Below are 23,450 nucleotides of genomic sequence, written 5' to 3'. Positions count from 1 at the left end.
GACTCATCCAGTGTAACGGTCATGTTCTGTTCTATTTAGCTATCCTGTGTTCCCTGTCCATTGTTTGTTGCTATGGTTTCTCGTTGAGTTTCACACCTGTTCCTTGTTTAGTTTCTTCACTGTGTATATAAGCCCTCGGTATCTCTCAGTTTTTCGTTTGCCATTGTCTGAGTTATTGTTATATTTAATGTGTAGTTGTTTAATTTCTCAATGTTCATTAAGTTTCTTGTATCCCATTTATCTTTTGTGGATTACACACTACACAGTGCAGCATGACATCCAGAATGCAAATCGGGGGAAAAAACTACAAATGTTGTATGTATTCAGGGCATGACAAATTGGGAAGTTGTTGGCATATGCCAGAAAGAAGTCCATATTTTGAAATGATTTTGAACCCATATTTTGTTATTAGACTGTTATCTATTATTTTCTTTAAATCCCATTGCAGTAAACAACGCTAGTCCAGTTTCGCTAGTCGTTTTTTATTGAGTAGATGTCAATTGCTTTTTAACGACTTGGCAAGAGTAATGGCTAGCAGTGCATAGCTTGCCCTTGAAATCTGGTTGTAGTCCAGGACTCTAGTGGAGCTTTGCAGCAGGTGGACCAGATGTCACTGTGCTTTGGCCAGGTTGTGATACGTTTTGGCCAACTAAATATGTTTTGATCTTCCTGACCATATATTTCCTCGTCCATCCTGCCTTATTTTTTTTATGTATGTTATTGAGCTCATTCCTTTTACTGTCCAGACCTGATTATTCGCTCTCCTTGTGAAGGCTTGGTGCCTGCAATCCATTAAATATGAAATAACAGGGAACTCTGTTCAGGGATTGGGCTTTTGGACAAACTTCATTCTGTTCATCGTCTGCTGGAGGATGTTCCTTTTTGTCAATGAGATTATCTCAAAGCTGTCTTATTAATTCTCTACAGCCTCAAGTTTTCTAACACCGTCCTGTGGTCAGTGGCGGTGTAGGCCAGGGCACAAATTTGCATAGTACCGTCACAGCCCCCCAAGGATTTCCTAATGATTATTCTGTTTTTTTATTCTCAATCACTTTCATTAATTAAGCTCTTCATCAACAGCCATCATAATGTAGCGCTATGCACCCATTTCAAAGACTGTGATGACCGGTCACCAGCATCATAAATCCTGCAATACCGCTATAGAAGTTTACCCTATGACTTCCGCTTCTGAGAAACCCGAAAATGTGAAAAGGGGCAATTAAATATGAAGCAAAAGACCGTGGACTTCAGGCACATCTCAGGATAGCTCAGAAGATAACAAAAGGCGTATTGTCCTCTTGTAATCTGTAATTGGCGAGTAGCTCCTTTGGTGACTGATCGTTAAACGTCAAATAATATAGATTTTAATATTAATTCTTGCCCATTGTTCATCCTATAGCCTGGTGATGACCCCAGCTCATTATCTGCTCCGGCCAGTAGGTGGGACTGTATAGGCATTATAAATACATACATATATGATTATTTTTCTATGGGACCTTTATGGTTTGAGGTAAAATTGGAAATTAAATAAAATGCAATACATGCAGAATATTTAGAACCCATGAAAAAAAATCCTTGAGCCACTGTTAGACACTCTAATGACATGGAATTACGGGATGAATTCTGAAAAAAAAAAAAAAAACAGGACATTGTTGTGGGATGGAGTTTCATGGGTTGGACAAAATAATGTGAACAGCTTTTGTGGAAACAAAGTCTTCAAAGTGGAATTTAATGTTCACTTTTGCTGCAGTAGTTCCGTGTTGTTTGGACACAACCGATGATCATATCGTTCACTTTTGGGTTTTCGCCTACTGTTCTTCTTCACTGATGAAGTCTCGCCATGCTTTGTGTATAATAATCATAAAGACTATTGTTCTTAAAACACGAAACAATTGTTAAGGTTATAGATGCTCCTTGCCTGATTTGCCCTTTTTGGAAATCCACCCACAGCTTGTACTAACCAAAGATAAATTAATTATAATCACAACATTGTTTTTTTCCCCACTGTACCATATTAACCCCTATAATAATGGGCAGCTGTCAGAGCGTATAGGCTAGTCGCTAGGCCACACTCTTTAGAATAAAGTTTCTTTATTGGCATCTATGGTTCCATGAAGAACCTTGAACATCCATGGAAACTTTCCATTGCACAAAAATTAATATGTTTTTCAAAAAAATTAAATAAGATAGTTTAAGAACTGTTCACTGAAAGGTTTAAGGAACCCAAAACAGTTCCTATCTGACATCACTGCAAAAAACTTCTTTTTGGAACCTTTATTTTCAAGAGTGCACATCCATCAGATCCAGGAAGTTTTGAATATGCTTGCAACTCAGTAAGTAAGTATGGAACAGGTTATAGCTTGGATCCACAGCTGTAATGCATGCAGTGCATAAAAGCTCCACTTTAGGTGGCTACAACTAAATTATTTTTTATAAATGTTTTCATTCAAAATGTACCAATAGGCTATATTTCAACAGCGAAGGACATTTTAAAGAGTAATTTAAGCTTTTAAACCGACCCAATAGGGTCACAGTGGGTCATTCACCCACTCTGTCCCTTTTTCATTCTCTCTTTTTCTTCCTGGTAAGTACAATGTTTGTCATGGTAATGAAAGGGTCTAAGGGCGGATCTTTGGATGGTGGAGAACGGGGTGGGGGCTACATGAAGGTGTAGAAGAGCAAAAAAGGGGGCTGTGGTTTCTGCAGTGCAAGGCTTTGGAAAGGGGTCTGGAGGTGAGGTGTGGGGGATGAACATCTTTTGCGTGTTCATGTTTGTGTGTGCATGGCTCTTTTAGGGGAAGATGAGGGAAGATGCCCCACTTAAGAACAGTGTGCATTTACTGCTAAATGGTAAAATATGGACAGTTTAGGATGAAAATATATCCAATCAATTTAAACATTTGCTAAAGATCTGAGGGTGTAATGCATGTAAAATACTAAATCAAATAGAAAATTATGTGTTTTGATCATTTAATTAGTAATATGACAGACAAATCAAATAACAGAATGTCCGAATTACATTATAGAATTCAATGAATCATTTACAGGCATAATTGAAGGGATGTCATAATAGCAATAACCTATTATTTTGGATTGAATAATTGTATTCAACTGCTTTATATGTTATGAGTAATGAAGATGTTTGAAAGGTATGTAAAATTCATGGAATTATTGAATAATAATTCCATGAATAACAATAATTATTCAATGAAAGAAAGAAAGAAAATCAGCAACAACATGCTTCTTGGAACCTTCTGCCCCATTCTACTAATTATAGTATATTAAGTAGCCTAATTGGACAGTTTGTCAATGCAACCTAAATAAGAATGTGCCTTTGTTACATATTCAAATAGAATTGGTTTAGACTTTCTTGGTTGACTTGAATTTCTAAATGTGATTTTGTCTAAAAGCAAATAGTAGCAGTAATGTTTCACCATGCAAAATTATATTTATGTCGGCTCACCATAGTATTTCACCCAACAGGTTATAGACATTTTGTGAGGCACATTTATGAAAATGTACCTAATTATCAGTATAGTTATAAAAAAGGAACTGTTTCGTTTAAATAAGATTAATAGGAACAACTTTGTGGTTGTCTTTGCACACATTTTACAAAATAAATAAATAAAACAATTCCCAAACCTTATTTATTTTGTCAAAACACAATCACATTGTATGTTGTTTAATATTGGTTTACATTGCCTCGCTTACAATATATTATGTCATGCAACATTAAACCAGAACTGTAGTTTAGACTTGATAAAATTATTTCAGACAAATTACATTGTATGCTGACTGACTGAGTTCTCATTATGGTACGCATTATGATCTCTAATAAAAAAAAAAAAAAAAAGTAGCCTGATTTATTTGATACCACATTGTTTTATTTATGATGTGTCAACCCCATCCTCTTGCTTCCCATCTGAACTCTAGAAGGCAGGACAGTTTGGCAGAAATGTTTCAAACAATGAACAGATGAGACTGCCCAGACATCTTCTCAATACGTCATTCTCTCTCTAACATTGTTCTAAAGTTGGCTGATACCACGTTCCTCACATAAAAACAAGACTAGGAAGACTGAAGGTCTATCTGGGTGCATTCTGGGCATTCCTGTTATTGTGATTTTATTAAGGGGCCACTAATGACCCTGCACCCTGCAGAGATGCTGACCCTTGGGTTCTTTAGGACAATAGACAAGCTTCTTGAGACTGACACTGTTGAACCTGAGCCTCACCCAGAATATAAAACTGTTTTAAGCCCAGTGTTAAGAATGGTAGCAATGGAACAAACAGCTAGATGTCAAATAGCAATCGAACTGAATTGTATTGTGCAAATAAAACATGTTTAGATGTTTAAAAGTAATCTAAAAGTCCTTAGAAGGCATGAAGACAAATTTGCATTGTAGACATTTGGATTTTCTCTTGAGAAATTTCTCGTTTCCATATTCCTCTTGTTTATATATATCACTTTCTTCTCTTGACAATGAAAATAGTTAAACCAGACTTGTTTCTCACTCAGAACCCGTGGTTGGATGTCCCTCACGGTCCAGCCTCTATTCAGCTATCAAATTCAACAAAGCCATCAGAAAATATTGCCTAGAATGTGTTTAAGTTTGTGTACGCCCACAGAGACATAAATATTGTGTGTTCACATCTTTAGTTCACAATGCCTTTTTTGTGAATGGCATTGTTTTTTTTTGTTTTTTTTTCTATAATGAAATGCTGTTTAATTACATTTTCAGTGTAATCACAAAATTGTCCTCAATTAAACAAATCTGCACTATTCTGCTTTGTCAAACCGCGTTTATTCTCAAATCAGTTTCTGAGTGAGTCTTTCCATTAGTGCAAGTGAAGAACATGAGGTTATTGAATAGAGGGATTTGTGAATGCATTAGCAGATTTGCAGCTAATTTTAGTATCTTTTCATTTGAGCTCATTTTAATATTTACATAAAGCTTTGCAGGAAGAGTTTAGTTCAGAATGAGGTCTGTTCATACTGTAATTATTAGTATCACGTATGATCTAGAAATTATTATATATGGTTTCCATATAACTAGAACATGGTTGTTCGGCATTTAACAACGAATTGTGAATGCTGTTTAAATTCCAATTCAATTCCCAAAGGTGATTTGAATTTGAATGTAAGGATGTATTTAAAATGAACTGAGATTAAAAGAATGTAAGACTAACTTTAAGCAAAGTTCGTCAAAGTTGCCTTGCCAAACCCTTGCCTTGACTGTAGGGCCCTTACAGATGGACAGACGGATGGATAGTGTTTATTGGGGCTCCTCAGCCCCTGCCCCAAGTTTCTAACCCCCCCAGATCACTCTTTCCAGTTGCAGTGACAGGTGGCTCTTGGGGGGTTTGTGTTAACAGAGGCCAACAGCTGCACAAAGGAGTCCCACTGGTCTTTTCGGGGGACGGGATGTCCCCTCTCAAGCGTGCCATTTGCACCCCCCAATCTCACTCCAACACCAACCCCCTTTCCCCTCAATAGCGTCCACTCTTATCCTCTCTTGAGCAGATGCCAGCTGGGCTCTACAGGTGGCGAGCAGCTTCGTAATTCATATGGATTCAGCAAAACATCTTTTCCCCCTGTTATCATTGATTTGTCCCTCAGAATATATTAGATTATGTTGAACTGAAAAGAAGACACAATGATGGAAAAGAGAAACTTATTTCTTCTGATTCAATATAATTGTGACATACTTTGATCTTTCATTAAAACAATTACATTGAAGTTGTGCAATTTGCTATTTCGCTTTATGTTAGCTAATCTAAGCACCAAGAATAATAACTTATAACAAACACCATCAAGCAAGCCAACAAGCATGACCTGCTGGTCATTTTATCATCTGATTTGAGTCTTATTTGGGCATGAGCACCATTGTAGGCCAATGTAGATGGTGGAGTGATGTTCTCCTAGAGAGCATTTGATTGGATAAAATAAGTGAGTGCAGTATGAGTCATCAATATTTTTTGCGTTTTTCCAGTTTTGATTTCATGGGTGTTTATGGCAAAAGTGTGACATGAAATTTCTACTTTTCACACACATTTTTTGGTGGGGGCTCGGGGGTAGTCTCAGACACTGTACAACATGTGATATGGGCTCATAGAGAGAAAACACCTCTCTAAAAAGGCATTACAGCATCATTCTTCTATGATGAAATTATTGGTTCAGTCCATTGAGTCACACTAGGCAGTTTGAACATTTTGGAGACGCAGGCAGACGAAACCTTCTGATGTAAAACAGGTTGGACAGGTAACATAGGTAACAATATTTAAAAGGTGTGAGCTTGTAAACGTAAAACCCCCCCAAATCATTTATATCCTACTTCTTCTGATTAGATTAGAAATGTCCAAACCGTATTAACAAACCATCGCGGGTAATTAGGGATTACTTTAATTCTACATCCACCCCTACGTATAATGTGGTACATTCCACACTGGAGGCCGAGTTGGGACGGTCTTCAGCTCACAATGAGCCGCATGCCATCACCTTCAGAGCGGCAGAGGGAGCACACAGGCGTCCGCTGTGTGTCAGAAAGTTTATTGAATCTCACCGCTTCATGAGGCCGTGACAAATCTACGGTTTTATGACTGGACTTTAATCACGGGCTCTACATGCGTCCATCGTATCCATAATATTTTACCAAGACACTTCAGTTTATTGTTTTGGGGATTTTTTTGTGTGCGCTGAGCAGAAACAGGGATCGGTTTCGTGTGCCTGTGGAAATCCGGCGATTGAAGAAAGTTTCTCCCTGTCTCACGGAAGGAATGAATACATTTTAGAGAGAAAAATCTTTATCTTTATCGAAAAACATGGAATTCAACCATCTTGACACCCAACCGGGGATAAATCAGTTGACACCATCAGGAACACGTAAGTCGGCGTTTATGTTAAATCTGTATTTCTCCTCGTGATCATGTGAATGCAGCCTTGCTTTTACCTTCCACCGACAATATCCGTTCAAAATATTAGTAGCGGAACGAATACGAAAACTGCAGGTAAGCGTTGACCTCAGATGCAATTACACATTCCAAAGTAAGTTTATTAAAATGAAATCATAATAACAATAAAGAATACTAGGACTTCCCCCAGATAGCACACGTAACGTTACGTCTCCAATATGTCTTTTAAATAGCGGTTCATCTGGAAAGCATCTGCTTTATACAGACATCTTTAAAAAAAAAAAAAAAAATCAGTTTTACATACATTCTAAATCATAAACATCTTAAAAACGTTTTCTAAATGTTTAACACCGGACAGGAAATGTCTTAGAGACGTATTGCAGAGTTGTTCTATAGTGGTAGCCTATTTAAAAAAAAATATTTTGCATTTAACGTGCTTATTTAAGAATAGACAGATAAACATGTATTTTTATTAATTTTTTTGTCTATGTCATACTATACAGGTTACTATAGCATCTTTTTTTATCTAATGCATGACGTGTTTATGGTGGTATATGTGACGTGTTCCAGTGATTCAAGCTCAATCATGAGATATTCCCGAAGGAAATTCACAATCCATTCTGGTGAATGGAGAACGAATTGTATATCTGACATATTGACAAAGTTTTTCACACAATACTAGTTATGAGTTAGAAGTTAATGCTGCAATGGTCTGCGAACTAGCATGGTGTTTTGCGGGTGTCATGGATTATTATGACGACGATTGATTATTGCACCGGCTTCTTTCTGTGACGTCACTCATGATGTCTTTAACTATGAATATAAAATGATTAAAGACGAATTTCCAGTTGATCACAATGATTGATTCGTCATCAAACCCTTAAAAAGCTGCAGATCATATGCAAGTGATTTCTAATGAATCTGTTGACTAAGTCATCTTGGCTATGACGCCATAGTTACCAAAGTAATAGAAGTTAGAACCATATGATCTTCGTGATTTGGATGATAGCCTACTTTCCATGGTAACAGCTAGAGAGATCAGCCATTAAGATACACCCTGCAATTATGCATGTCTGGATAAGCATGAATATACTGTAACATGGCAGTTAATCTATTTCTCAATTCAAATTACAGTCATTTAATGGAGCTCCTGAGAAGATGGACGTCTTTAGGTTTTGGGGTTTGGCTGCTGCTTTTAATTAGGATAGTTTGTTATGTAACATGAAGGCCTTTTTGCAGCAACATAAGGTTTGCTTGCTTTTTTCTGGCTTCGGGGTTATAATTGAGCATTGGTTTGGGTAAAACTATGGCTACCTCAGATCTGTTTCTCTTTTCTGTCTTTGCTGAATATTCAGTTAGTATGTAACTCCTTGCAGATATACTGGATTTTAATCCATCTTTTTACCTGTTTTGCACTGGTGATCCTCTGCAGTTTTATGATTAGTGATGAATATCATGCAGAACTAATTGGACTTGGTCATCCTTTTATTGCAGATGAGTCATTACTCATTGACCATGAGGATCATGCCTCTTGAGACTAGGTTAAAACACTCAATGACATGATAGTCACTTGCAAAAATGTACATTTTGAACAGAACATTTTGTCATAAAGTGAGCTTGAATTTCTTTCTCTTTAGAACCTGAACAAAAAGGGTCTTTTGTGTTTAAGTCCTTTGCATTTAGGACATTCACTGTTGACTGTTACTCATTGACTCTATTTTATCCTTTATAAGAGAGCTCTGTTTGTGTCTTTAGACTGATCAATCACCTTTCGTTGTCCTTTCATTTTATACCAAAGACACATTGCATGCTAGTGCACACTTAGGAGCCCATTATTCTATTGTTTGAGAGAAAATACAAAGTAAATTTAAGTTGTCAATGTTAAAGGCATGGCCTGAATGGGAGCTGAGGCGTTCTCAGTCTGACGAGGTCTGCTCTGTTGAGTTTTGCCCTGTCAGGACTTTTGAAGAGCATCTTCTAATCTCTCTTTTCTTTAGGTCTGCATTCAGGCATGAGTGTCGCTTAGTTCCCCCGGCCTTCCGTTTTACATCCCCAACTGTCTGCACTGTTTGGTCCTCTTTCTTTATAGTCTCCCTTTGCTAACCTGAGAATCTGTCTTTTATGTGCTTGAAACATTAAGATTCATAGATTGCAATGTTTCCATCCAAAGCTGTGAATTTAACTTATGAGCAAAAGTGGAATATCGGATAAAACGTTTTTGTTTTCATCCCATCTGTCCTGCCAGTTGTCCAATCACATCCACTGTTGTGGCAAAGTCACGTGAGTTTTTTGTTGTGCATTGAGGCATATATTCGGTAAATGTATAGTTCATGCACATGTCTACTTATCTGATAAAAAATGTATCTGGCTTATTTGAGAGCATATGTTTTTTAGTGCACATTTTTAGAATTTATGCCCATCTTGGAATTTCCATCCAGCGTTTTTTAAATGTAATATCCCAAAATACGTTAGTTTGTTTTCTGCAGGTTCAGTGAAATCTAATAGCAAACTAATGACAATTGAGAGTAGTATATTTGTCAAAACAAGTCCTTTAGCGTTCTGTATTAGACAAGTCTTATGTTAATGATCTACAACTCTTTTGCTGTGAGGCTATATGATATTATAAGTTATTCCTCCACCCCAGTTTGATCAGGCTGTTTTTTGTTTTTTTCTCAAAAAAGGTTGCTTTTGGGGGCATGATCCATGATATGTTTTTTGCTTAATGAGTATTATTTGGAGTTCGATATTTGGTGTCACAACAAAACTGTTTTAATCAATTGTCAGCTCTGTGGAGGGAGGCTAAAGAGATTGTCAGACTGACAGGGGCCAGTTTCTGTTGTGTAACATGTAACAACCCCCAAAACACATTTGTATACACACACCCCTCTCTGTCACGCCCGAGAAACAATATTCAGTTTCACAACCTTGAACCAAGTAGCTATTATGTAATGAGCAGAAAATTACCCCTTTTTCAGAATGACACCATTAATGACTTTGTAACAGAATGAAGAAACTATGCTATGACTTTGCTAAATTTATTGTGCAATTAAGATAAAATGCTGTTCCATTTGGCACATTATTTTGTTCCTTTATTAGAAGAGTGGGAAATTTTTGACCTTGGATGTCATTAAATGAGTGCCGACAGACTACTGTGGAAATGTTTAATTGGCATGTAACAATCAAATGATCCAATTTATCCTGACCACCAACTTTAATACTGACACTCATGCACATATGCAGTTATGCACCAGTGATAAATGAAGCACATTTAGCCTGAGGATTAGTTTTGGTTCTCCACTGCATCAAATCTGACCTAGAAAGTGTGTCTCGGACGTAATTAATCGTCTCTTAAGCTTTGAATATTGTCAGACCTAGAAAATGGCAAGGAAGTGTAAAGTAAAGGGATTTTCAAAGCCATATACTCCAGATTCTGTTCCTGGTTAATATTGGTCCTATTGTTTTTCTTTCTTTTTTTCTTTGTATTCATAATAGGAAGGCTTGACTCTTGATAATCCAGTTTGCACAACCTCAAAAATATTGCATGTCAAATAAGTTTACATAAGGCCCTTTCACACAGCGCGTTTAAATTGCCGTTTTAAAGTGCCTTCTGTGTGAACGCAAACACGTCCTGGGATTGATGCCGGGATCGATGTCGGGATGGGGACCTAGTAACATTGCCGGGATCAGTCCTGGAACGCGCCCTGTGTGAACAAAAGCCAGGACCAATGCCGTAAGGGGTGTGTGATGACGCACGTGCCATCGCACGGGCCTTTCGACTACAACCTATACAGCATATGGGGAACGAGCCACTCGGCAAACCCAGTGGCGCTACTGGGGAGTATGGACTCGTCTTCGTGTAGAAATGACGAAGAGGAGTTATCAGCAGAACTGACATCTGACAGGAGTTATCACATGCTGACGTCACGTGTCTTTACGGGATCATGAACGCACTCACAGTTTCGGAAAATCACAGTGTGAATGAACCAAAATCAAACGATCCCGGGACAAATCCCGGGACACACTATCCGTGTATTTTTCGGAATCTCTGTGTGAAAGGGGCTTGAATGTATTAATCCGTTTTGCTTGCCACAGTGCATACAAGAGTTTTTATTGAATAAAGGATCTGGTAATTCCTGTGTAGTTGTGTAATCTTTTGCCTCTACATAACAAATATGCTGTAGCCTCCAGTTTACAATTGTTAGAAAAAGGGTTAGTTTATCCAAAAATGAGCATTCTGTAACAATTTACTCACTTTCATGTCATTTCAAACCTATGGAGACCCTAAGGGGACATGATCATGGAAAAAATATGAGATGGGAGGAAAAATTATATTTAAATATTTTTGCTTTCTCTCACAAAACTTTTGCTTTCCTTCTTAACACTATTGCATGCCCATGGGAAACTTAGCACCATTAGGCGGAACGTAATACTTTTTGCGAGAAAAGTTTTTGTTCCGCCTAGCAACTTTGCATCGGCTCACAAAATGTTTAGTGTTCTCTTGCAAAGCTATTGCGTTCCCATGAAAACTTTGCATTGACTTGCAAACTTTTTGTGCTCTCTCGTAAACGTTCACTAGAAACTTTGCGTTCTCTCACAAAAGCACTGAAGTATTGTTTTTCCTCCTACCTCATATGATTTCCATCACAAAAGTATTGCCAACACTGTAAAACATTTCCGTGAAATTTATGACAAAAACACTGGCAGCTGTTTAACACACGAGAACGAACCTCATTGGTTACGCAGCACGTTTGAGCTTCTGGAAGAGCTCATTCAGGTTTGGTTGAGCTTCTGCTTATGTTCGCTGATCAATTTTTATATGTGAGTAAAAGCCTAAATTAAATCTGTTCATCATAAAAAGCGATCGAATGTCTTCAGAAAATTTGGACTAAACCACTCAATTCATATGGATGAGTTTTATCTGATCACTTTATGAACTTTTTGAACTCTCAAAGTTGCAATTGTGTAGGCTGTCTATGGAAGGACAGAAAGCTCTCAGATTTCATCAAAAAGATTTTCATTTGTGTTTCGAAGATGAACTGGTTTGGAACGACATGAGGGTGAGAAATTGATGGCAGAATTTTCATTTTTTGGGTGAACTAACCCTTTAAGACTGCAGACATGTGATTTAGTTGTAATAGGGACAAACATCGAGCTACCTCAGTATGGAGACAGCATTCATATTTGTCATTTACAGCAGGCGCTGTGTTTTCTGGTGTGGCCACTGAGTGCTAGGAATGCTAAACATTCCTCACTGAATGTGTGTCTTCTGTTCAGCTGAGGAGCGAGAGAGAGAAACGAGGGAAGTGAGAGAGGACGAGGAGGGAACGGTGTGACAAGATTCCAGAGCTCATGCCTGCATACAGATGGAATCACGTCGGGTCTCCTTTCCCGTGTAGCACCCAGATGGTGTAAATCACAGTCCTCATGAAGCGCTTGCGGGACAGAGCCTTTCCATCTTCCCCTTTCCCAATCTGATTGGATAAAGGCATCCATCCGCACCAGAATATGACAGAGGACACCTTCATCAAATGCACTGCCATGATCATCATCTCCATTGCAGTAAATGCTGTGATGTATTTTTTTTTTAAGGAAAATGGTTGATCGTTTAAAACCGCTTTATTTGGAAGACCACATATAAAAAGGCATTACTTTCTAACTGAATACACTGAAATGGGTGTCTTGTGAAATCAAATTGGTTTCTGTGGCACTTGTATTATCCAATCAGAAAACTTGGAGGCGGCTCTCAGCCAGTTATGTGAGTTTAGGGAGGGACTACTTGTCAAAACGACTAACATTGCTGAAATTGCTTGAAAAGGTGGGAAAAATGTTTGTTATGCAAGGAATTTCGGAAAATGGAGAATGTGAGAAACTGGGAACCACGAATTGTAAGAAATTACTGTGATTTAAAATTCATAATCTGTCCCTGCTGAAAAATGCTATCTTTAACTATGGGGTTTGCTGGTCTTACATGTTGCTGGTTTTCACTGGCCTCCAAGCCTGACTGCCTGAAAAGTGCCCGAAACCCCTTTTAAAACCAGCCAACAGACTAGCAAAGACCAGAATACCAGCTTAAACTAATATAAGATTGTGTGTTTTTTTTGAGGCCTTTTAATACTGTGGCCTAAAAATTTTTAATGATGAATTGAACGTAAACTCCTGATTTTAATGAGCTCTTCAGAGTGCTGTAAAGCACTTGTGCATATTATTTAGTGATTCACTACACACTTCATTAGTCTCAGCTTTTAAGATGCATAAGATACAGCATATCACGTGTTGGGTCTTTAAAGTCTTCACTGTTTTTAAGTCCCTGAAAAGTTATAAATGTTTTGGTTATAAACATGAGCATATTAGTTACTTCATCAACCAAAACATTAGATTAGTGAGCTGTTTTGCTTTCTGTTGCCTACATAGGTATCCACCTTCTAAGACAGCATCCTATCTAAAATGGACCCTCATAAGTGACTGATTTGAAATGCCCTTCACACACAGGCAGCAACTCTCTGCGGCATACATTAGCAAAGTGCACTGGAAACTTAACCCTCAATTGATTGTGATAGATTTTGACCAAAGTTTAAAACATGTTAGTTCACTCTGCGGCCATTTTGGTAGCTAGGGACCTTATGTGGTAATAGGCGTACAAGTATAGATCCTATCTACTTGGGGAAAGACTGAAATCTCTTATGCCGTATCTTCCTGGTTTGATGTTAACATGTTGCTAAGCATTACATGCGTGTAATGCCTTAAAATGTTTTCTAGGTAGTCTGCTCGTTCGATTTTGAAACAGAGCTGTTATCTTTCAAAGTTGCAATGAAAAGGAGGTAGCTAGCGACAGATATTTTCTTCTGACTTATGACGTGCATCTAAGTGAAAAAGATTATTGAAAAATGAAAAAAATAGTAAAGTGAGAACTTGGTTCTGGTATCGTTTGTTTATTGGATGGAGGCAGATCTGAATATGTGCTGCAGTCTATTGTAAAAAAGGGGCAGGGTTTTATTTGCAGACTAAATGATTGGAGAAGTCCAGCAAACATCACCAGAGAGAAGTCGTTTTCACTGAAGATTGATTTTTTTATTTAAAGGGATAGTTCACCCAAAAATGTTGTCATCAAAATTTTGTCATCATTTACTCACCCTCAATTAAGTTGTTCCAAACCTGTATGAATTTCTCTCTTTTGCGTTTCATTGTTCATTGTGAAGAATTGTTCACAATAACATGCATTTAACAATAGATGGGTTTTATACGCTTTTTAGAGGGCCTTAACATGCTTGAAAACTCATGAAACTTTGCACACGCTTCAGAAGTGGTGAAAATTTACGTGTGATATGGTTTTCAAAATTGGGGGGGGGTCAAATTCGGTAAATTATTGCCCCCACATTTTGCCCCGGCTCTAGGTTTCACGTACAGATATGAAATTTGGTACATACATGTAATGACCCAATACCTACAAAAAAGTCTCTTGGAGCATAACCCTAAACACAACAGGAAGTCAGCTATTTTGAACTTCCTCCTAGATTTTGTGCATTTTTCGTAATTTCATGATGTTGTACTTTAACGAACTCCTCCTACAGTTTGGATCTGATCCTCTTCAAATTTGGTGAGTGTAATCTTAAGGCCTTTGCGACGTTAAATTGCGAAGATCTTGAGTTTTCGTCGAAGGGTGTGCCCTCGGCGGCCTGACAAATGTTCACCCAATTTCGGCCTTTTGGTGATATATGCATGATCAGATAAGTTCAATATTAATGTTGCTTGCAGTTCTGATGTTGCTAGGCAACCACAGACAGCCTGCAGTAACTTAGGCATACATTTTCCAATCTGCCCCAAACCAAAGAGTATAGAAGTACCAAGAGGCGAAACTCAATAGAACGTTCCATTGCAACAAACGCACCCATGCGCAGAGCTGCAGCTCCGCCATCTTGGACTGAACGCAACACAGCTGTCATAGAATTGAACGATAACCGGTTCAAATTCAAAAGCGGTTAAATGAACTAAATAGTAGTTTCTAGTTTTTAATATCTCTATAGCAGACATCCCATGTCTCCCGGAAGTTCCGGGAGTCTCCCGCATATTGATAGCGGCTCCCTGATGCCCGCAAATTAGGCTAAAATCTCCCGGAATCTAGAGCGAGCGAGCGAGCAAGAGCGTGCAGCTCCAAACCGTGTAACGTTAGAGCACACGGCAGGAGCGAGATATCAACATATCAACCTATGTGGAACACAACTTCTTCAGATTTTTTGCTTTCATTTTCTTGCAGTTCTAGAGTAAAATATTTTGTAATATATATATTTTATATAAAATATAAATAATTATATTTTTAAATTTGTACATTTTAATAAACTCAAACTTATATAACTTTTTTCTGTTTCACTTTCATAATTTATTTCACTTCAACAATAATCTGACAAATGTCTTCTTTAAAACAAGACCAACCATAGGTCTATATTCCAAAGCATTCTTGAATTACAACCATTTAAGTTTGGATAGTGATTTTCATGTTTATGCGAAAAAAAGGTGACAGCGTGAAAGCGGTCATTTGCCAGGTTAGGTGTTCATATATCTCTGAAAGTATGCGATTTAAAAAGCCCACTTCGAGTCTTGACAATTTCGACCAAATACATACAAAACGTTAGCAAACTGTTACTGCGGTTATGGGATAGCTTACATTAACGTTACAGCACCTGTTATCGTTGACGTTAACTCACTTTAAAGTTAATAAAAACCTTTTCTACTTTACCTCTCTGGATCTTTGGGGAATCTATGAAATGCTAGTTGATTGGTTGTAGACTGGTAGTTGTTGCAGTTGATGGCAGAACACTGTTTTCTTTGTCTCCAATTATTTACAGACATAATATTAATGCTGTATACGGTAGTTGTGCTAACGGTAAAGCCGTTGGTTCAGTCCAAAATGGCGGCCGCGCTACCGAAGCGCCACCTAGTGGCTGTTGTCAAAATTGGGGGGGGGTCAAATTCGGTAAATTATTGCCCCCACATTTTGCCCCGGCTCTACGTTTCACGTACAGGTATGAAATTTGGTACATGCATGTAATGACCCAATACCTACAAAAAAGTCTCTTGGAGCACAGCCCTAAACACAACAGGAAGTCAGCTATTTTGAACTTCCTCTCAGATTTTGTGCAGTTTTTGCCATTTCCTGATGTTGTACTTTAACGAACTCCTCCTACAGTTTTGATCTGATCCTCTTCAAATTTGGTGAGTGTAATCTTAAGACCTTTACTAAAGGCACCGGGTGGCGGCGGCAGGGGTGCGAGGGCCCTTTTCATCGCTGCTTGCAGCTTTAATTTTCATTTGGAATCTTTACAGCCACGTTGTCATACCTCATAGGTGGTGTAAAGGTCAAAAGACAGGAAGCCTTGGAATGCCGTCAGAGACTTTCCTGTCCGTCACTCTTTTGCTCGTTTTACATTCCATGTGTGGGGATTGAACGTTTTGACGTCTTGATGTGTCCTAGTTTTAACAGCTGAACAACTGGGAAAACAGCTGTACTCTGCTTTGAGCCCTGCTGTATGTTGTAAAAGGCTGGATTTACAGTCTGTTTCTTCTGGAGGTGGGAAGATCATATCAGGGAGAAGTCGGAATGCAGTGACAGTCAGCTGATCTGTGCTGTAATGTCGGTCTGATGCAACTAAATGCCAGTGGTCTGAGTTTCAATTTTGTTTCGTTTTGTTTTCTCACATGCAGGTTTTCTATTGTCATTTCTTTAGTGAATCAGATACTGATAACTGATATGCCGATAATAATTTTCATGTTATGGCCAATAGTTTTTTTTACTATTTTATCTAAATAAATTGCCACAAAATAAAACCAATCATTTTAAATGCTATAAGTGAATTTATGCATCACAACATTATAATGTTCAGTATGAAAAACAGATACTCATTTTGAACTTTACTAAAATAAATATTACATTTAACATCGTTATTAAATTAGTAGCATTTTTAAAGACTTTAACTTTATAAACCGTTAGACGGTAGCATGGGGGAAATGAGAATATCCAGAATCGACCGAGATCAATTGACCAACAGAAATAAATTAATATATTAATATGTAACAAATAAACGATGTGTTACCGGTTAGTGTTGTCAAAAATATTGATATTTCAGTATTGTATCGATACTGAAATATCTGAAACAGTTCCAATACTCCTTTTCTGCAGTATCAATACACCAATACCATTTGTACGTTCTTGCTTTCTTCTCTCCAGTGCTGAATTGACACACACCTGCCTCCTCTCACAAACTCAGCTCATTTTGTTTATTGCTCTTAAATGGTCAAAAAAAAAAAAAAAAAAACGTAAATAAGGTCAGTTTTGGAACTTAAATAGTTAAGGGAAATCGCATGTTGTGTTACAGTATATGGATCTGTGCATAAGCTCTTAAAGTGACAGCAGCCTAATAAACCTGCTTATTTCTGTCATGTTAATCAAAGAACAAAAGACCCATCTAAAAAATGTAAAGCCATGTTTATTTAATTTGTCTCTTTATTCTATTGTATTTATTTGTGCTATCATTTGCAATTTGTTTATTCATTTTGTTGTTCTTTTATTACTGACTGTTTAGGCTAAATGTAGTTCAGTGATTCAAATAAAGCCTCCCTGTGCTGTGTGTAAGCTATTAAAACAAAATGACCCAAATTAAAAAAACATTATGAGAAGATGACAAATTATCTGTATGGTGGTATGTATATATGGCAGTTTTCCCCGTGGTATTGAATATCAATAATTTTCAAGTTATCAAAGTGTCATGGCAACACTATTAATGTTACTAATATATTGTGCCTCTCTAACATTTGTGAAGGAAAATAGATCAGGACATGATCCCTTTGTGGTTTGAAAAAAACTCGAAGCACAATGCAACAACGTCAATATGTTTTAAAGTTGATGTGATTCAGATCTATAGAAAAAAGCATTCACCCTCAAATTTCAATGTGTTGGAATTATTAGAAACCACTGATGGAGTTTGTAGTATGACCTCAGTTTGATATTTGATAGTTGTTTTATTTTGCTTTGACCGCCAAACCAGTAGCTCACTGCACTACTTTTATTCGCTATACAGATGCTAACAGTTTAGAAAATTAGCAATTGATTCAAATCATATGACTGACCATTTTCTCTGGCCAAACCAAAATAGTCTCCATGTTGAGGTTGAACACTGATTTAATGAAATGTGTAAATGTTTATATATAAGGCCTTGTGTTTTTATTTTCCCATGTGATAGTTTAGCTCTCCGTTTGCAGATCTTGTTCTTGGCTCTGGTTTCCTCCTGCTTTAGTGTGAGTGAGTTCTCAGTACATGAAAGTGCTTTAGGGCTGAGGACGAGATTGGTTCCCATAATAGGCTTCTGCTGCAGGAATGGCTGTCAGATTGTTGGGTGGAGTTGGAAACCCAAAATCTCCAGACTGTTTTGAATTGATGTTTAGGACTTCGCTGGTTTAAAATGAACTGGTTGAAGGTTTCTGATAGATGTTTTTCCGCCACAGCTCAACCGAAGGATCTGAGAACTGCTTTCAGGTTGTAGGGGCCGGTTTGGGTAAAGTTGGGTAAAGCAATTAATATTTGTATTCAGCAAAGATGCATTTAATTGATTAAAAGTAAGAATTATTTCATGTCAGTGCTGTTCTTTTTAACTGCCTAAATACAGGATCATGTGACACTGAAGATTGGAGTAATAATGCTGAAAATGTAGCCTAGCTTTTCCAATTTTCCAGTTTATTCAGTTTTGAATGTTAACACACTGCACTAGTCACTAAACATGACTGCTTTCATGATGACAGAGCAGGAAGTTATGAATGGCATGGCATCCATCATTGCATTCAGCTGTGGCCTGCCACATACTGTATGTCCTTGTCACTTCCTCTGAGAATCGTCCTTTAGACGAAAACATGCTGGGGCATTCTGGGTACAGACCCGAGGGAACGCCTGCTGAGTTCAAACCACATGCTGCAATCTTACCTCACTGTCTGTGGTTTTGTAGAGGGATACTGGTATTTAGCAATGGATGTGGTTTTGAATGTGATATCATTGCCATCGCACAACAGAGATCAATTTTTTTTATTGTTGCCGTCTTGCCGAACAACATTGCAACTTGTTGCATTAATATAGAATAAAGCGTTTTGCTTTTTACTCAAATGTTACGTCAGTTTTTCACTGACGGCAGATTCTTCTTTCATTTTATGAACATTTGTTGTCTCTTTTAAGTCTTTTTTTGGTTTACATCCCATCATATTCCACTTTTATAAGAAATCTATAATCAAATAAGATGAGAAATGGGCTACTTTTCATATCATTGTTTATTACATCCACTTACAGTATAGTGTGTGTGCAATTAAAATATGTAATATTGTATTTTTTTTAAGTGTATATTTTATTTCCCTTTAATTAACATAACAAATGCATGAAGCTGAAAAACTTAATGCAATCCTGTCCTTTCCTCTCTCAAGACACTCCCTCACACACAAACGCACACACAAACTAGTTTGAGCTCCGATGTGAGCCATTCAAATCCTAAGTGCATTCGTCAGGCATGCAGTGAGCCAGTCGTTCACTTGTGCGGTGCTCTGGGTCGCCCGCCTCAAGCTTGAGTCTGAGACGCTTAAATCAATTTATTTTGACGCATCACGTTTTAACAACTCCAGACAGTCAGAACTTTGGAGCACCATTGCAGATCATAGTGTCTCTCTCTCTCTTTGGCTCTGTCCCAGCAGCTGGTGTTTACTCTGGGCTTCCAGTGAGTCTGCTCCTTTCCGTCACACTCCCCCCAGAAGAGGCGCCCTGCCTGCTTACATCATCCATCCGGGGTGAGGGGCGAGGGGCCGGGGGGGTTGAGGATGAGGTAATTCATTAGGCCTCAAATGAGATGCAGATCCATTCTCAGTCGGCCTCTCGGTTCTTCTGTTCTCCCCCCAACCCCCCACTCACCTCTTCCGATCTTTGATTCAACGGTCGCTGCTGGCTTCCACTTCCGGCTCCCTGTTTGTCTCATTTCCATATTTGAAAAAGAGCATTGCTCAAGCTCTCTTCCCTTCAGGATCAATGCACCCTTTTGGCAAGAGTGATCTGCTCTCTTCATGTAACGGGTTTTCTGTGGTTTTAGGGCAACGTAATGACACATTGTCCTTGAAAAAGAGCAACAGATATGCTTGCTTGAAGTAAAATGTATTTATTTTTCATTCGTTCATTTATTTTTACAGATAAACACAATTTTATACTGTTTTATAGTCCTCATCCTTTAGAAATAGGATAGCTCATTATAGCTTTTTTATTTATTTAAAAGATTTAGCTCATTCATAGATATTTGTTTTTATGCACTTTTTTTGGTTTAAGCATTTTCATGTCAGTTATGCTGTTGAAAAAGGGCAGATGTTGTCTTAAGAATATGTTTGCCTGTAGTTTTTTTATGACTATGATACTATAACCAGGGATGCACCGATAGAAAAATTCTGGCACAAGATGTGTCCCCTTTTGGCCCCTCCAAATCAGTCCCTCATTCCACACTTTTGTCAGACAGTATTTGAGAAATCTTCCTCTCTATTTGTCAGTTGCTTGTTTGATTGACAGCATGGTGCATTTCTATAGTATCAGTCTATTTTTCCAGACATGATAATGAGTACCAAGCAAATGCATAATGCAACAGAAATCAGCAGCCACATTACAGATTTAGATTTAACCTGGGATGATTTCATGACAAAGTACAGCTACTCTCCGACCCCTAGTTTAAATCTCAACCTTTTATGCATGCAACAACCCAGATCTTTTCTTGTGTCTAATGTCTTTTTTTATCATTTCATGTCTGGTGGTAATGGTATTTTTAGCTCAGCATGAATAATGCAGTGCATGGCAGCGTTTGCTCAGTTTGTCCATGGACAGCGTGCAGTGCCAGTGCCAGTGGCAAGAGGAAAAGGGATGCAAGGGTGGATCAAAAAGAGTAATATCTCGGCTCAAGCACACCTGAGGGGTAAAGAAGAACTTTAGCTGAAGTTGCCTCCTCAAATCTCCAAATATTAGTCCCTGTAAAACTCTCAAACCCCCATTCATTCATTGCCATACCGTCCAATCTCCCAGGAATAAAACAGGCCACCACTGATGTGTGTTTTTTGTTGTTGCTAGAATAACTCTTCCGCCTCACGGCAGCTGAATAGAGAATAGAGACAACACAGGCGTCCCTCTGAGTAAAAGCGGGATGTTTTCATATTTGCTCGACCAAGCTGATTTTTAGGATGTAGTATAGGGCTAGATGATATGTTGAATATCCATAATATATTTGTGTTGTATTTGTTTTGCTGGCAGTGTAATTTTACACAACATAAACATTAGGTGACCCTCTAATGAAGTACTAAAAAACCCAATTGTTTAAAAAATGTCTCTGATTAAAATCTTCATAGAAAAACAAAGTTAGAGTTGGTAAATGAATTAAACGGTTTCAGTAAATTGATTCTGAGCTTTGATTGATTTGTTTTGTTTTCATCCTGAAAGCTGATATGGGATATTCTTCATTTATGATGTGAAGAAATTTTTTATAAAAATGTGAAGAAAATATAAATGTTTTGGTAATAAACAACCATATTTAACTCTAACAATCAAAAGTTTGGAAAAATTTACTATTTTTAATGTTTTTTTTTAATTATATATATAAATATATAAATATTTTATTTATAGTTTTAATTTTTTACAAAACACAAAAACAAAAAAGAAAACAACGAAATAAAACAGCAAAAAAAAAAAAAAACCCTCTCTCCACAAGGCAAGATATTAAATAATCATAAAAATAGAAATAAACAGTAATAAACATAGATTTGCATCTAGTCTGTGGTCATGTCAAGTTGGGTCAGGATGTTCAAAAAAGGAGTCCAAATCAGTTCAAAGTCATCTAGTTTTCCTCAGATAGAATGTAGAATTTTGTCTGGTGTGCAGTACGACAGGAGTTCATTAGCCCAGTGTTTTTGGCTGGGGGGGGTGACACTCTTCCAATCCTTCAGGATACACTTCTTGGCAGCCGTTGCTGCTAGTAACACAAAATGCTTCATATTTGAGTTCAGCTTCAGTAAGGTTACATCCCCCAGTAACCAAATCCTAGGGTCGGCATCCAGAGCCTGTCCACAAACCCGAGAGGTTACTGCAATAATGTGAGTCCAGTATGGCTTCAAACGGGTACAACTCCATAGCATGTGCACAAGAGTTCCGACAGAGATGGTGCATCTTTGACATTGATCAGATATGTCATTTCCTAATTTACTTAACCTATATGGCGTAAAATATGTTCTATCTATGATAAATATTGAATTGAATTTGTCTGTGTTTAGAGGACACCAATTTTGTTTGTGCCAATTCCAATAATCTGTTCCAATTCTCCTCTGTGTAAGTACACCCAAGATCAGACTCCCACCTTGTTTTGTTTGTATATCTGGCATAAGCCGGTAAGTTGTCATTTATGGTTTTACACACTGTAGATATTAAACCTTTAATTCTATTACATTTGGAGTTGAAAATGCATTTTTCAAGTTAAGATTCCTCAGGTCTGTGTGGAAAAATATCTTTAGTTTGACTCTTGATCCAGCTTCTAATTTGTAAATATTTGAAAAAGTTACGAGCATAAGAATCTGATAGGTTGCATGTTTCGTCAGTACACCTACTGTATATATTTGCTATGTTATATGCATAACCAAAATTATTAATGAACTATTAAAAATTCATTCTTAATTTTGCTTTTTTGGTGAAAAGCAGTGTGGACAATTAGGCTTAATAATTTTTAGTGTGTTTTACATCTAATTGGCACCAACAGTAATTAAAACATGTACTGAATATCATCAAAAAAGCTGAAAAATAATGAGTTTTTTTCTTAAGGTATATTGCAACCTCACACTGACGTGCGTGTGTGTGTGTGTGTGTGTGTGTGTGTGTGTGTGTGTGTGTGTGTGTGTGTGTGCGCATGCACGTGTGTGTTTATACATAGATGCTTTACAGTCTGTAATGTTGGCCAACTTCACATTGGACTCTAACCCAGGTCACACTCTTATCAGTGAAAAACATGTGATCTGTTGAACCTCCTCCCTTTGTGTTTACTGTCTCGACATGACATCATGGGTTTAAGTCCTCAGAAGCCCAGCACTTGCTTTCTTGCTCGTTTTCTTGGACGAAAATGTTCAATTTAGACTTTTAGACTGTTCAAGTAGCCAGGTAGCCTAAGCAACAAGCTTATCAATAATGGTTGGAATCTTTAGCTCCTTACAGTTCGCTTCAATTGAATTTTGATTTAGGTTTTTAGATTTTTGATCTGTTGTGGTTTAAGGCAGCTCATAAGATTCTGCAGAAGAAACTGCATAAATTAACCACCATTAGAAATAAAATAACCTAGAATCTGATATATATATATATATATATATATATATATATATATATATATATATACTGACATTAACTGCAGGGAATGTTAATGAAACTCAGATTGTGGCATTTTGGATGGTCATCTAGTATCCATGATTTGGCAGTTGTTGGAATGTTTTCCATTTGCAGGAAGTATTTCATATGGT

The 23,450-nt window shown here is 37.6% G+C and overlaps 1 protein-coding gene across 11 annotated transcripts in view; it reads left to right on the top strand.

The window, feature by feature from the left end:
• The first annotated feature begins 6,454 nt into the window (after window positions 1–6,454).
• map7d1a (MAP7 domain containing 1a) overlaps window positions 6,455–23,450 on the top strand; it is a 42,297-nt gene continuing 25,301 nt past the window's right edge. For 6 of the 11 annotated variants that reach the window (XM_084089931.1, XM_084089929.1, XM_084089927.1 and 3 more), the window contains exon 1: window positions 6,687–6,882. In XM_084089931.1, the coding sequence (XP_083946057.1) occupies window positions 6,822–6,882 (61 nt within the window). In that variant the 5' untranslated portion in view covers window positions 6,687–6,821. Of the gene's footprint in view, window positions 6,883–23,450 lie in introns of all 11 variants that reach the window. The other 5 variants (XM_084089922.1, XM_084089928.1, XM_084089925.1 and 2 more) reach the window with 2 other exon arrangements.

The sequence above is a fragment of the Abramis brama genome, assembly GCF_963993115.1.
Source record: "Abramis brama genome assembly, chromosome: 17".
In the NCBI taxonomy this organism is placed as follows: Eukaryota; Metazoa; Chordata; class Actinopteri; order Cypriniformes; family Leuciscidae; genus Abramis; species Abramis brama.
Note: the sequence above shows the minus strand (reverse complement) of the source record. Positions and strands in the feature narration are given on the sequence as shown.